This window comes from Vombatus ursinus, unplaced genomic scaffold (assembly GCF_900497805.2).
Source record: "Vombatus ursinus unplaced genomic scaffold, bare-nosed wombat genome assembly UNPS02009835.1, whole genome shotgun sequence".
NCBI classification, from domain to species: Eukaryota; Metazoa; Chordata; class Mammalia; order Diprotodontia; family Vombatidae; genus Vombatus; species Vombatus ursinus.
Window position 1 is genome coordinate 24,791,046 of NW_020949613.1, and position 15,559 is coordinate 24,806,604.

The following is a 15,559-nucleotide window of genomic DNA, read 5'->3' on the forward strand; positions in this document are numbered from 1 at the left end:
TGTTCTCCAGATTACGTTCCTGCCCAAGTGCCTTTTGGGGGGACAAAAAAGGCCTCAGCTGTATGCTCAAGCTTAGTGGAGTACCTCCCTCCCTGCCTCCAACTCCTGTCCCACTCCATGTTGCCCTGTCCTGGTATCCTCTCTTTTTCTATTCCACTATTCACTGTCCTAGCAGCATTTCTGTAGTTTAGGTGTCTGAGGCTCTGGCTCTATTTGAAGCCCAGAAATTTTCCTGCTCTTTTCCCTCTGTTCCTCTACACACCTGCAAAGGTCTTTTGCAGTGTAGAATTAGAATGCAGTGAGAAATGATGAATGCAGAGAAGCATGGCAACATTTACGTAATTAGATGCAGAATGAGGAAAGCAGAACCAAGAAAAAACTGAAAGACAACCAAAAATGAATGTTGCAAAATAAAAAGAATAAGCATGACTCCACAGAAGAAACAAAAGAAGACAACTCCTTCTCTACTTCTTTGATCCATTTTACATACTTTTTTATTTTAAAATATTATTTATGATGATGTGACCAACAAGATGGAGGGCTAGATGTTTTCTTTGATTTTTGAGTGCACCCTGAACCATATTAAGATGCATTTTGAAGTATTTGACAAAATTAATGAAAACATAATGAATCATAGATAACATCAAATTTTCATCTTTTTTTATTAATTTATTTTGATTTATCAACAATCACTTCCATATGCTTTTGAGTTTAAAATTTTTCTCCCCCATCCTCCCCACCACCCTCCCCAGGACATCACACAATCTGATATAGGCTATACAAATACATTCCTGCTAAACATATTTTCACATTAGTGATGTTGTAAGTAAGAATTAGAACCAATAGGAGGAACCACCAGAAAAAGGAAACAAAACTCAACAGAAGAGGAAAAAAAATAGCAAATAGTATGCTTCAATCTGCATTCAAATTCCATAGTCCTTTCTTTGGATGTAGATAGCATTTTTCATCATGAGGCTCTTAGAGATGTCTTAGATCTTTGTATTGCTGGGAAGGTTAAGTTTATCAATATTAATCATCTCACCGCATGGCTGTTATTGTGTACAACATTCTCTTGGTTCTGCTCACTTCACTCAGCGTCAGACCATACAAGTCTTTCCAGGTTTTTCTTACATCAATATGTTCATCATTTCTTATAGCACAGTAGTATACCATTACATTCATATACCGCAACTCGTTTAGCCATTCCGCAGTTGATGGGCATCCTCTCAATTTCCAATTCTTTGCCACCACAAAAAGAGCTGCTATAAATATTTTTGTACATGTGGGTCCTTTTCCTATTTGTATGATCTCTTTGGGATATAGCCCTAGAAGTGCTATTGCTGGGTAAAAGGAATAATATCAAATTTTCAAACTCAGTCATTATGTACCTCACTGGAATGCTTATATATTGTTTAGTGGTCCTCCATTTCTATTTGAATTTGACACCAATGTCATAGACCATGGAGACAGCTGAATTTGTTTTATTTTTGGCAAATAGTTTGTATTTTGGAGAGGATGAGAGGTCATAGGGATGAGAAGAAATGTCTAGTCCTCCATCTTGTTGGTGAATTCACAAATGCTTTTCTGCATTCATCATTTCTTGCAGTATAGTAATGCTAATCAATGTAATAGTACATTACATTTATATACTACAGTTTGTTTAGCTGTTCCCCAATCAGTGGCCATTTACTTTGCTTCCATTTTTTTTTATCACAAAAAGTCCTGTCATAAATATTTTAGAATCTATAAATATTTTCTATATGGCCTCTCCTTGGTGTGTAAACCTAGTAGAGAGGAATCTCTGGGCGAAAGGATATGGACATTTTAGTCACTTTTATTTGTATAATTCCAAATTGTTTTCCAAAACAGTTGTACACCTTGTGGAAAGCCTTTAAATACCATGCAGATGACTTTTTATTTGGTCCTGGAGGTAATAGAGACCCACTGGAGTTTGGGTAGGAGAGTGTCATAGACATAATTGCAAGTCAAGAAAATTACCTTGTGACAAAAGTGGAGGATGATTTGAAGTAGAAGGGATTTGAGACAGGGAAACCAATTGGAGGCTGTTGCAATAGTTTAGAGATGATGAGATCCTGAATTAGAGTGGTGGCAACATGATAGAGAAAAGGGGACAGATGTGAGAGATGTAGAAATAGAATGGATAAACTTTCACACCCAATTGATTATCTGAGGTGAAGGAGAGAGAAGAATCCAGGTTATGAACTTGGATAATGGTAATATGAAAGTGTGGAAGAGGGGGATAGGTTTGGGAGGGAAGAAAAATGAATTCTCTTTATTACATGTTCAGTTTGAAACAAAGTGTCCTAGTTGAAATGTCTAATAGGCAGTTGCTGATTCTGTACTATAACTCCAGTGACATGCTAGGTCTGCATACATATTCAGTTAATAACAAGTTAAACATTTTTTAGGCCTTGCTCAGCACTGGGAATATGAATACAAAGAAGGAATGACAGTTTCTGTCCACAGAGATCTTAAGTTTTAATGGGGAAGATGAAGATGAAAATGGTGGTGGGGAAGGATTGGGGTGAGGGGTGAAAGTTTGGAGAGGATAATGGAGAGGACTGAAGACATGGTAGCCAAGAGTGTTCTCCTTAAATGGAGGTTTTGAAAGGAGTGATCCAGTTAGAGAGGGAGAGGCTGCAGGACTGGGGAGGGTACTTCTAGGGCTTGACTGAGTTTCCAGAATGAAGAAATTTCTAGGGCATAGTAAAAAAAAGTCTAGAGTACTTCCTGGAGTACAATGAAGACTTCTGTATGTAGATCTAGAATCATCTGCATAGAGATGATATTTAGGTCCCTGGGAGCTGATGATGATCACCAAGTGGGCAAGGGTACAGCAAGAAGAGGGCCCAGGGCCAAGCTTTGATGTATACCCACAGTTAGTGGCCATGATGTGGATAAAGATTTAGCAGAAGAGACTAAAAACAAACGGTCAGGTGAGCAGGAGGAAATCCAAAAGAGAACAATGTAAAAAAAAAAAAACAACAAAACTGGAAAGATTGTATCTAGTGGGAGAAGGTGACCAATATTGTGAGATCCTGCAAAAGCTAAGAAAAATGAAGTTTGACAAGGGCTTGGGTATATACAAACCATCCAAGTCCAGTCAGAGTATCTTTGGATGGGAGTAGGTTCCTATTAAAGTTAAATGATTGGGTGGTTCTTGGTTTCTCCTGGACCCAAGTCACAAACTACTGCTTTACCCGACAGAAGTTAGTATTGTGTCTTGGGATGTCCACTTGGAAGTGAACCATGAGTGGGGCCCAGTGCTGTTCTGTTTTGAAAGCCTAGGGAAGAGGCAGTGTTCATAAGTGTTCTTTTCCTTTTTTTAAATATAGTGATGCAAATCTCCTCAGTATAGAAGAGGATAATGAGTCTGACACTTCAGAAGGAAAGAAGGTAAGGTGAATTTTTCATAATTAAGTGACATCAAAATTATTGAATATTTTAACCACTGCAAATCATTACTGTATAGTTATGTCTCTGGCCTTCAGGAATTTGTGTTTTTAAAAACCAAGGTACAAATACAAACAACAGCGTTTATTTCCAGATTCTTGTTATTATTGATGTTGTTTTGCAAGGCCTTTTTAAATAAAATTTTGAATAGATATTTTCTTTATCTCTGCAATTATCATGATCCAGATGATAATAAGTATTGGAGTCAAGGTAAGAGATATGCATTAACATTCATTTGCTAATGGTTCCCACAGTTGTTTATCAGGATACATAAAGGAATATGGTGCATTCACCAATGAGGAAGTTCACAGGAGTTTGCTCTGCTGAGTTGAACCAAAGATGAATGTAGGTGCAACTTTTTTATACAGTAAGCAAAGTTATTAGTTAACAACACAAGGGAAATGGTTAAAAAAGGAATCAAACATTGAGGTAGAAGTAAATACTAGGTTTTGATGAATCATAGGAGGCTTCAAGACAAATGTCATTACATTTACGTTGTATGAGAAAGCACAATAATTCACAATGTAGAAGTAATGGCAAATAGTATAAGTCTTTATAGGCTTATCTGTTATCTTAGCTCCCTCAACAGCTGGAGATGCTTTTGTAGTAGTTTAAAATGGTGGTAGGCAGGAGAAGACCATAGTATCATAGATTTGGAGTTGTGAGGGCACTTTTTTAGATATCAAGTCCAACTTTTTCTTTTTCTTTTTCTTTTTTTTTTTTTTTTTGGGTGAGACCTAAAGACTTGCCCAGGGTTACACAAATAGCAATTTGCAGACCTGGCTAGTCCCTCTAATAGATCTTCAGAGTCAACTCTCAAGCCATGCCACTGTGTTTTTTGTGATTGCTGACCTCTGCTCTCCTGCACAAAGGACTTGAACTGCAAAGCTGAGAATGGTCATCCCATATCTGTTAATGTCGATATTCAAACCAATGTTTAACTGTGGTATTGTCACAAAGCAACACTTCCAAGGGCAGAGTTCTCTGCTGGTCATAAAGAAAATAGCACCAAGCAAAATGATAAAACCATTAGTATTCCAGAAAGAAATCCAGGCTTTCGGCTTGGTAAAAGGATTTAGGGCTGCTAGGTGGCACAATGAATAGAACATTGGGCTTGGAATTAGAAAGACTCATCTTCATGAGTTCAAATCCTAGCAGTGTGACCCTGGGCAAGTCACTTCAATCTATTTGCCTCAGTTTGTCTTCTGTAAAATGAACTGGATAAGGAAATGGCAAACCACTCCAGTATGTCTTCCAAGAAAACCCTAAATGGGTTCAGGAAGAGATGGAAATGACTGAACAACAACAAAAGGATTTAACCATAGATATGTACCACTTGAGTCTAGCAGTAATATTGAGTGAAATGTATGGAATATCCTGGGCCTTTGTTTAAGGACTTCTATTTTAACAATAGATCACCAGACCAGAGCAGGAGCTCTGCAATCTCAAACGTTTTAACAGCAGTTACAACAGTGTATTGCTGAGGTAGAGTGGGAAGGTTTGAGTAGATTGAGAAGCTGTGAAATTATGATATTTAAGAGGACATTAATATATATCCTGAAGTCCCCTAGCATGAGGGCTTGAGTTGAGTTGAGGGAGACTATTATTAATTAAACTCAGTGAGAAAAGAAGGAGAATGTTCTGGGGGTTGGTAGATAATAGCCACTAGTGTCTGTTTTGGTGATAAATTTAGATAGAGTGAACCTAATAGGAGAAGGTTGCTTAGTGATAGTGATAGAGGGAAGGTCTGGAAGTGGCATTGGGGGAGTAAGAAGTATTTCAATTTTCCTACTAATGAGTTGGCGGGATATGAATGCGGTGCAACCAATATTGAAAAGGATGGCCAAGGATATACACCGTTATTGGTGGAAGGGAGAGGGCATGTTTTTGGGTCAGGGAACCCAGATGTAAGTGATTGAGTGCCAGAAGATGGAAGAAATATGAAAAAATGTCTAAAATGAAGAATGGAAACACCAAATTTTGAATTAGTGTCTTGCTAACAGTATGGGTCTGTCATCCCCTCACATTAATATGCAATTTTTTTTTCCAGATATGGGGTAGACAGAACTATACAAGGAGCATGGATTAAGTGCATGAACTACCTTATTAGGGCATTCACCCCAACTGTGAGTGTCATAGATGCTCTCAAAATTCATTGTAGGTGACAATTTCAAATCCAGATTGTTTCCAAAAGTTGCTCTGTGTTCCTTATTTTTATTTTTGTAGAGTATATTCTTCTTGAATGTTGCCTTCATGGAGAAATTCAAGTCCAGTATTGCTTGTGCATAAGTAACATTCTAATAGATTTCTCCTAACTCCTGTACTTTGTTTAGATCACTCACTATAAACGTCCTATTTTCAATAATAAATCCAGTCCTCAGACATTTTAAAATTATTCCAATAGGTCCTTTTACCTCCCAGTGCTAGATCAGATTAAATACTCTGTTGAATTGAATTTTTGGAATACTTTTGAAGTTTAACATTTTTAATGTTTTATTGATGTTTTTTGGTGTTTTATATTTTTAACATTTCTGTTTTCAAAACAATGTCCCCCCATCCCCATTTCAATAGAACTTTCTCTTGTAACAAAGAGGGCACTTAGCAAAACAATCTAACGGAAGACCACATTGACAGTATATTTCTTGTTCTGTACCTCAGTCTACTGCTTATTTACTAAGAGGAGAGAGTTAAGTTTCATCCTCAATCTGAATTCTGATAATCTTTGTGTTCTTTTTGTTTACATTGTTCTCGATTTTTACTTTACATCAATTTGTCTTCCTGGTTGTTTTTTTTCTAAGTGTTTTCTTACATCATAATAACCATAAACCACATATACCACAGTTTGTTCGTGTATTCCTCAAGAGTTTTTAATTCTCAAATAAGGCCACATTAAAATTTTGAATAATGCTTGAAGTTAAAATATGGAGGCAAATAGAACATTTTCCAGTTTTTGTTAAGTGTGATTTCTAGATTACTTGTTGGGGGATATATTTGTGTAATTATCATTTTTAATAATTTGAAGAAAACATGAAAGACTGTGGGTACTATATCTGTAATGTCTCTTTCGAGAAAGATAACAGCCCCTAGTATCTGTTCAGCTTTTTGCGAAAGAACAGGTTCCTGCCACCAAAATTGTTCCTGCTTTTCCACTTACTACTCATCTTACACACTAGCAGAAGCCAGCATCTTTGTGAGGCATGATTAGCTCAGCTTTTCACCCAGTTACTCAGCATATTTATTTTCCTATCTTTATCTTTGTTCCTTCTTCCCCAAGTTTGTGTGTCAGCTTCCTACTTCTGCTCTAGGCCACTCCCACCTCTCTGGCTCTTTACATATCATCTTTGCAGCTAGAGCTTTGTGGGCTCCTTTGGCTTTCTCTGAAGTTTTATGAGAAGGGCTAATTTCTGTTGCTCAGAGCTAGCTTGTTAGTTGCAGACATAGCCATAGATATGTCCTTTTATATCCTATTATAATAACCCCCATTATGTCCTCACTCCAGTGAAACATTTGCAGGCCTTATAGAGTGTACAGTGTACTTGAACAATATGTAAACAGATGTAAGTATCATCATAACCTAGCATGGATTATATTGGGGGGGTGTAGATGTGTAGTATTGATACTTACTGTAGGACTAAATGCAATTAGCACTAGTACATGCAACAATAATAGTAATAGCACTTAGCAACTTGACAATAGGACATATTAAACCAGTAGTTCTTAATATTTTTTTTATGTCATGAACCCCTTTGCCAGTCTGAAGCCTATTGACCTGTTTTTAGAATAACATTTAAATATATAAAAGAAAATACATTGAAATTATAAAAGAAACCAATTATTTTCAAATACAATTATAAATTTTTAAAAATGTAACCAGATCACATTTTAAGAACTCCTAAATAAACTAAAGACATCCTGTGATATACCAAAACATAACATAACAAAGCCAGAGTTAGAGTGGCCCAAATATATAGCTCCTATGTAGAAACATACTAAATACCCTAACAGCATATACATAATCTGGCATAGTATCACATAGGACAGAAACGTAACAGCAGTAAAAACCTATGGCACAGAAAAAAGTTACAAATATCACATACATAATGATATATGTTGTAGCTATATATGGAAACGTGCACTATGTGCACTCCAACAATAGACATTGTTTGGTTTTGTGGGCAACCATAAGTGCCTAAAAAACCTGGAATTTGTAACAAGGCCTCCTGAGTTTGTGGATGGCCTAAGCCGACTGTTAATATCTACAGAACTAGAAGGCTCCAATCTTGAATCTAAGTTTCAGATGGCAAGCTATCACAGTCTTCAGGATCTGCAGGTTTCTTCTTCACTAGAAAGTCTTCAAAGCTAGAAAACAAACCAGGAAAAGAGACTGACTTCCTCCATGTTTAACCCCCTTACACTTTCTGAATAGCCACCACCACCACACCTGGACTTGAGAAAGAATTGATTGACTTCCCAACTGTCTATATAGTACCAAAAATCAGTTTCTTATTCTGTATCATCATTTGATATTATCTAGTTCATGTAGCCCCATTATGCAACTTTTAAGCAGGTTTTTCTTTGAGTCCTCTTGAATATCAATCCTTCCTGCTGACCAGAGAATATAAGTTCCTCACTTAGCAATCAAGGATTGTGGTATATTGTCTTTTAAGGCCCACCATTGTCTGGGTATATATTGTGTCCTTGAAAAAACAAATTGGCTTGTTTTTCAGGTACTTTGTATAGATTACTTTTACATTGCTTCACTATCTTGGGCATTCACTGTATGCCAAGATTTCTTAGAAGCCCTCTATCACCATTATTAAGATCTTATCAGTAAACCTGAGCTTAATAATATTTCTTGTTTTTATTAGTGATTTTCTGAGGTGAGTCTAGGGCATAAGCATTCTTTAGCTGATGTCTTAGTTGAAAGAGATGGATTGTCAGGCTCTGCATCTATTCCATCTTCTAAGACTACACAACACATGCCAGTGGACAATCAAACATGACTCATCCAGACATAAGCAGCGTTTGAGGTAAAGCCTATTGGCATCATCATTCTGGTAGTATTTTATACATACATTAAAAACATCATGTGTTTCTGCCACTGAAATTTCTGCTCAGGCCTCAGGATCCCCAGCATGTTCATCAGTGTGTGATTGAAATGCTCAGGCTTGCTTGGTGAGGGTGGTGGGGGTGGAGGGGGTAGAAGTGCTCAGGCTATGGGATTTCCTGAGGGTAGCAAGGTATAATTCTAGACTTAATTTCTGCCAAGGCCATTACCTCCTTAAGTAGTTTGCTTTTAGTTTCTCCCTTGGTCTTAGTGAATCCTGGCAGGGGGGCACAAATACAAAGTTTATTTGTTTTGCATTTCCTTAGCAGTAGAGAATAGAAAAGTTTTCTGGTTCCTGGTCAGGTATGCTTTTGTATATTAGATGAAATGATCTGTCAGATAAAAACTCTATACATATAAGCTCTAAATATTTATCGGTATTCTCCATTATGCTCCTTTAGTTCATATTACTTTACTTAGGATATATCAGACATGAATTTCACACTTCTTATAAGTACCTGATGACATTTTGGGCCACTGGAATTTATATCTTAGTACCTTAACTCATATTTGACTCGTTCTGCTGCTGCCCATTTCCAATAGGCAGCATCTAGCTTAGTGCTTATTAAAATATTCTTGGGTTATTGTAACTCTGTACTTGAAATTGACCACAAATCACTTATAATTCTCTTTAGAGCAGGGATTCTTAAACTTTTTGTGTTATTGAATGTTTTGGCAGTCTGAAGCCTATGGACTCTTGCTGAAAATAATGTTTTTAAATCCATAAAACAAAATACATAGTATTACAAAGAAATTCAGTTATATTGAAATAGCTATCAGTTACCAGAATATTAAAAAAAAAATTTCACAGACCACAGGTGAAGAACTCCAGGTTTAAAGCCAAGAATTCCCATTTATACATAAGATAAAACGTCTCACTTTCAGTAACTCCTCTGCTGGCAAATGTAATAGGTTACTAGTTGAGCAAAAACTTTCTGTGGATTCACCACACTACTAAATTAACTTTTGCAACTATTCCAACACTAACAATAGGTTATGCTGATTTGAGATTTAACAAATTGAATGCTGGTCTCTTGATACAGCTTATTACTTTCTTTCGTTTCTTCACTTCAGGAGCCTACTACTGCTCAACTGTCACAGTAGCATGTCCTATCCAGGGTTTGAGAGCTTTTCAACCATGAATGAGGAAATTCTCCTGAAAAGAATAACAACATGCTGCAATGGAGTCCTTGCATTGGCTTGTATCTAGCTTGCTCTCCATCTCCAGATGTCAATTTTGCCCATGTAGCATCTTCTGACAGTCTCCCTCTGAAAGAGTCTCTTAAAGTTTCATTTCTATTTCCTTCCTCAGTGAAGGATCTGTAGTATGGTAGAATGTTCCACTAATGATAGCTAACTTAAGTCCAGATTCCTCCATTCCTTCCTATAATATTTAACAAGTAGTTCCTAACCCTGCTCCCTGCCCAGTCATTCACAGTGCAAACTGAGGTGTCCTTAGCTGCATTGTCCTGTCAGTTAAGTAGTGGTAACAAAAGTCTTCAGAGATCAGATTTGAACACCTCACAGTAAGACACTAAAGACCCTAAAAGCCATGTTACCCATCTAGCTTAAAACAGTACATATCAATGCATAGATAATCAACACTTGGCCCACAAGAAAGTGAACTATTCAGCCTTACCATGAAATTTAGGACATTAGTATAAATTAAAGTTATGATGAAATATAGCAATTCTGTTCAGAAGGGGATTCTCAGAAAAAAGCATCAGATTTCAAGATTTTTTTTTCAACATACTGAAATTTCACAAAAAGGCATATAATTTTCTCAAGTGAATTTAAGAATCCACACTTAAAGATAATCCAAAACTCAGTTCCCATAGCTAAACAACAGGGAGCAATTTTGAGCATTTCCTTGATCCTGGCCAATAGTGAGGACTATACCTCTGTCAGTGAGCAAGCATTTACTAAGTTCCTGCTATGTTCAAGGCAGTCTTATACTTTATGTCTCAGAGGTGAATGCACTGATTTATTTTGGACAAGGCTGTCAGAATAGACTAGACGTGCAAAAGGCACTGCTAATGATCTTTGGTACTGTACTTTTTTATCTTTTTTACAAAGTCATAGACTTTTCTCAGCACAATGCTTTTCCATGTTTTTTCTTGCAGATTCTCCCTAGCCTTTTGCAAGTCAGCAATAACTTGTTTTAGTTTCTTGGCGTGAACATAGCATTCCTTTCCATCAGCTTCTCGTTTCTTCTTATTTAATTTGCAGATTTTCTGTGCAACTTCTGGATCCTGGTTCATCCAGTGAAGAAATATAGTCAGGTTTTCCAATGTATGTTCCATCTAAGATTAGATATTCTTCATTCAGTACAAGATAATGGTCAATCAGCTTCCCTTTGGAGGTAATATTGCTTGCATCATTGTCTGCAAAGTCCCAGATAATGCTGATTACTACTAAAGCAACCTGATCACATAAGTTGTACCCGTTAACATAGTCTTCTTTACAAAATCAGCTTAAAGTACTCTTTAAGTATTCTAAATGTAGTTCCTGAATATTCCATTGACACAGAGACATAACCAGAGTCCTTAAAGTTGTGTTGTTTGTTGTGGTTAAAAAGTATTCAGGCAAACTTTTCAACCAGTTATGAAATGTCAGTTTTACGTGAATTTCATGTGCTAGTGATCAAGTAACTGATTTTTTAAAAACTTTTTATTTCCACCCACATTCCGTAACAGTTTGGTACATGGACCATTAATTTTGCATTTTAAGTGGATGTAGTCCATTTGCCATGAGTTGGTGGTATTGTCTTCTCTTAAGATGATCCAATAACCCTGTTGAATGTTGTAGCAGTTTCTACTTGGCTTTGCAACCTAACCTGATCAATGGTAATTATGAAGTAAAGGATTAGGAGAAACAACCATGTTTCTCCCATGTTCTCCATTTCTTATTGGTATCCTTCAGTAAATTTAAGATCTTCCAAAGTTGTAACAATTAAAATTTTGTGAAAACATTTGACTGGCATAACAAAATCAATTTCCCCTTTTACAAAGTGCTAAGAAAATTCTGAGTATACCAGACAATTTTGTGCAAAATGCTAATAATAGTTCAAGGTTATCCAGACAGATATCGTGTATAAAACAACAAACATGTCGCTTTTTCTTGACAGCTCCAGGGACCCAAAGCCTGACATATGTACAACAGACATAAAATTTTCTGATTTTTCTAGCCAACACATGATAAAAGAGAATATAATAATCATAGTTCACATGGACATAGGGGTTTAAAGTTTGAGAAACTCTTTACATACATAATCTTATTTGACCCTCAAAACTACCTTTTAAGATAGGAGCTTTTGTTTTCCACATATAACAGATAAGGAATCTGAGGTTTAAGAGAAGGTGAGGGACTTGCCCAGGGATCATACTATTAGTGGCTAGTGTCTGAAGCTATATTCAAACCCACATCTTCCTTATTCCAAGTGTAGTGCTCTAAACACCATGCAAAACTAGGTGTTGATCTCTTCTAGCATCCAGCAAAAGCACAATCCTCTCTTATCTTCCCCCTAACTCCCTTGTTCTCCCTACCCCACAATGATGTATTAGCCATTCTGTTTCTCCTCGGGAATATTTTGGCTTAATAACCAAGCCAAACAGCCCTTATAGGCTGTTTCAGGGACTCCCACTCCAAGAACCTTTCTTTGGGCATTTAGAACTGTTTCTCTCTGCCTGTTCATCTTGTTTATTGTTGGTTATATATGCTGTATCTCTCATTTTCTCTGCTAGCCTTTATGGCTTCCAATTTCTCTCCTTTATCTTAAATTCCAGTATCATCACTGCTTCACAGAATCACAGAATTTTAAGAGTTTGAAAGTACCTAAGTGACCATACCTGAAAAGAAATCCTCACTGATTCATATTCTTGCTTGGCCTATACTCTAGAGGATAGGGGACTGGAGTGTTTGCTTGGATCTCTTTATTTGTTTTATTTTTGTTTTTTAGGGTTTTTGTTTACTTACCTTGACTCTTCAAGAGGCTTTGGGAGAAGAGGGTAATAGCATTGGGGGTTGAGAAACAGGGGAAGGAGGGAAGCAGAAATCAGGTCCCACCAAGAGATAACTGTCATTTTGGGACATTGTGGTCTGTTCTGGATAAGAAAATAGCAAGGATCTCATAATGGATTGGGAGTAGAGGAAGAGGAGTATCAGAGTCCTAGGAGTGACTTATGCTGGAGAGGAATGGTTTGCATAGAGAAACATTGGTTTAGAACAGGTGGTCTTAACCTTGGTTTGGGGTGGGAGGGGTAAAAATATTATGCACTTAAAAGCATTATTCAAAGACGAGGTCCACAGACTTCATCAGACTACCATAAATGACCATGACATCAAAAAGGTTAAGGATCATTGATTTAGAAGGCCTCAGGATACCTGGGTGACCAGGCTTGGAGTTGGACTAGACTCATTTAATTCTGGATATAGAACTTGGCTCTTACATGCATTAATATTTCTAGAAGTAAAGCTTCTTAAAGGAAGACCCTTTGTGAAAAGATAGGTTTAAACAGATACTTTGGGGAGACATCTGTATATTCACTAGTGGGTGTGCTAGATTGAGTAGGATGCACTGCTTTTGTTTTCCAGAAGTTCCATCTTGTATAAAAGACATAGAATTAAGAAGGAATTTGTAAGCATAAAGCCAGTGATTGGGATACCAGATTCTAGAGAGGAATAATGAAGAACAGTTAAGTTTGTTAGGAAAGGAACACCACAAATTAATGTAACTTAGAGTAAGCAGTAAGACAAGGAGAATTTTATACCACACTCATCTAGACTAGAAAAAGTTTAAACATAGGAGAAATAGTAATCAGAGGAACCCCAAACAATAAAGAATTGGATTGGATAAAGGTTCAGGGGATGGACTGAACTGTAGGACTATGGGAAGGTGATTAGATCATTGTCAACAAAACAAGGACTGCATGCTAATTTTAGGGGGATTTGGTGGTAGTATAAGAATTTATGAGGGCAAATCCAAATTTTAAAATCATAAAATCTGAATGGGAATCTATCAGACTAACAAAAAAGAAGCCTGAATAAATGAGCAAAATTCACTATAACTCAAGGAGACTTTCATATTCTTTTCCCAGAACTGTAGCAATTGAACAGAAAAAAACAGAGCTAAAGAGTATTGGAAAAAACAAAATTGTCAGGCCTTTGGCAGATTTCGAGTTGGAATATTAAACTACACGCACAATCTCAGTGTTACATATTATCTTAAATTTTATCATGTCCTAAGTCATAAAGAAATTAAAAAGTCTGAAAAAGGCAAAAGTAATAAGTAATCCTTTAAAGACCATAATGAAATTAGGAACAACGAACAAAATGGTGTCTTTGATTTCTCTGTACTTTGACAAGTGGGAAGGGGTGTAGCACCTCAAGATGGGATATTTTGGCAGATACAATGACTGGAAGGAGAGAGTGAAGGAGGCTTTTCATTACTATATGAAATAAATGCACATAAGTATGAGTAAATTGATACATAAAGAATTGTAATGAATACTAAGTAATGGCATTCTGACACACACAGTGGGACAAAGAACAAGCCATTAAAAACCATAAATAATTACAAATTGGCTTATAACAAAATAATTTATGGAATGTAGCTATATATGCAGTTTTCAAGAAAAATTATCTTTGGAAACATTGAAATAAAAGAAAGGATTAAAGGATTGAGTATACAATTAAGATATTAGAAAATGAACATATTAGTTCCAAAGTAAGCACAAAATTTGAAAATAGAGAAATAAAATTGAAAGCAAAAAAAAAGTTGGATTGATAACACAGAGATGGGATTTTTTTTAAAAGATTGCCAAAATCTATAAACATTAATCAGAGCAAAAACTGAAAAAAAAAAGTTAAATTGCCAAAATAAAAAATGAACCAGGTTTGTTTGCAAGAATTATCAGAAATTATTATGCTCAATTATATATCAACAAAAACCCTAAACATTTAAAGGAAATCATGGCAATCTATAGAAATATAAAATTCCCAGATTAACAAATCAAGAAATAGATCTCTTACTCCAATTCCATACAACACAAATAATCCATAAAGGAATTACCTGGTTCAGAATAATTTACAAATGAACTCTTAAAGCAATTAATAACTATTCTACAAAATTGACTCAATACTAGAGAAAGAATATGTTCTCCAAACTCTCTTTATGATTTACAAAGGGTCTTCATACCTAGACTAAGGAAGGTTTTAATACCCAAACCAAAGAGAATGAAAACTATAGAAGAGTATCATTAATGATTTGATGGAAACATTTAAAATTTTTAGCAAAATGACTAGCCTTGTGTCAAAAAAGACTTCATTACAAAGTAGATTTCCATCATCAATGCAAAATGATTGGCTATTTAAAAAAGCATAATCATAAATAACAACAAAAAGCTACATGATTGTAGCAGTGGATTTAAAAAAAAGCACCCTCAAAAAATAAGCATTGAAAAGCCCTTATTTAATATAATGAATTAAAGCTCATGTCCAAATTTAAGAGGTAATAGTAATTGCAGTGGAAAAATACTGATTTCTTTCCAGTTAAACAAAAGGTTGAAGCAAAGATATCCCTCCCCTATATAATTTTTTCACATAATAATAGAAGATCTAGCCATAGCAAGTAGACTAAAGGGAAATTAGAAGAATAAGCATCAGGAAGGGACACAAAATTATACACTTTCACAGACTTCCAAGAATCAGGGAAGAGAGTAATGTAGATGATAACTTAAGTGTTATGATACAAAATGAATCTGTAGATATTAGTACTACAGTATATTACAAAAGACAGGATGAAACAATCGAAACAGTTACTCATTTAACTAAAAAATGCATAAAATATGTGGAAGTCAGTTGATAAACTCAAGACTCACATAAATACAGCCATAAAACACTGTATTAATTGTCCATAATAAAACTATTGCAACCTCAGTTTACATATTTTGTTCTACTAAACTATCACATATTTATAGG

At 35.9% G+C, this 15,559-nt stretch overlaps 1 protein-coding gene across 2 annotated transcripts in view; it reads left to right on the plus strand.

Annotated features, from left to right (window-relative positions):
- The window catches only part of SENP6 (SUMO specific peptidase 6), a 116,341-nt gene that overhangs the window by 31,927 nt on the left and 68,855 nt on the right, over positions 1–15,559 (plus strand). Inside the window, exons 1-2 of one of the 2 annotated variants that reach the window (XM_027852920.1) lie at positions 3,359–3,417; positions 10,811–10,943. Coding sequence is in view for 1 of the 2 variants with exons in the window: in XM_027852919.1 (XP_027708720.1) it covers positions 3,357–3,417 (61 nt within the window). In the remaining variant the exon portion in view is untranslated. Of the gene's footprint in view, positions 1–3,356; positions 3,418–10,810; positions 10,944–15,559 lie in introns of those variants that run through there. The other variant, XM_027852919.1, reaches the window with a different exon arrangement.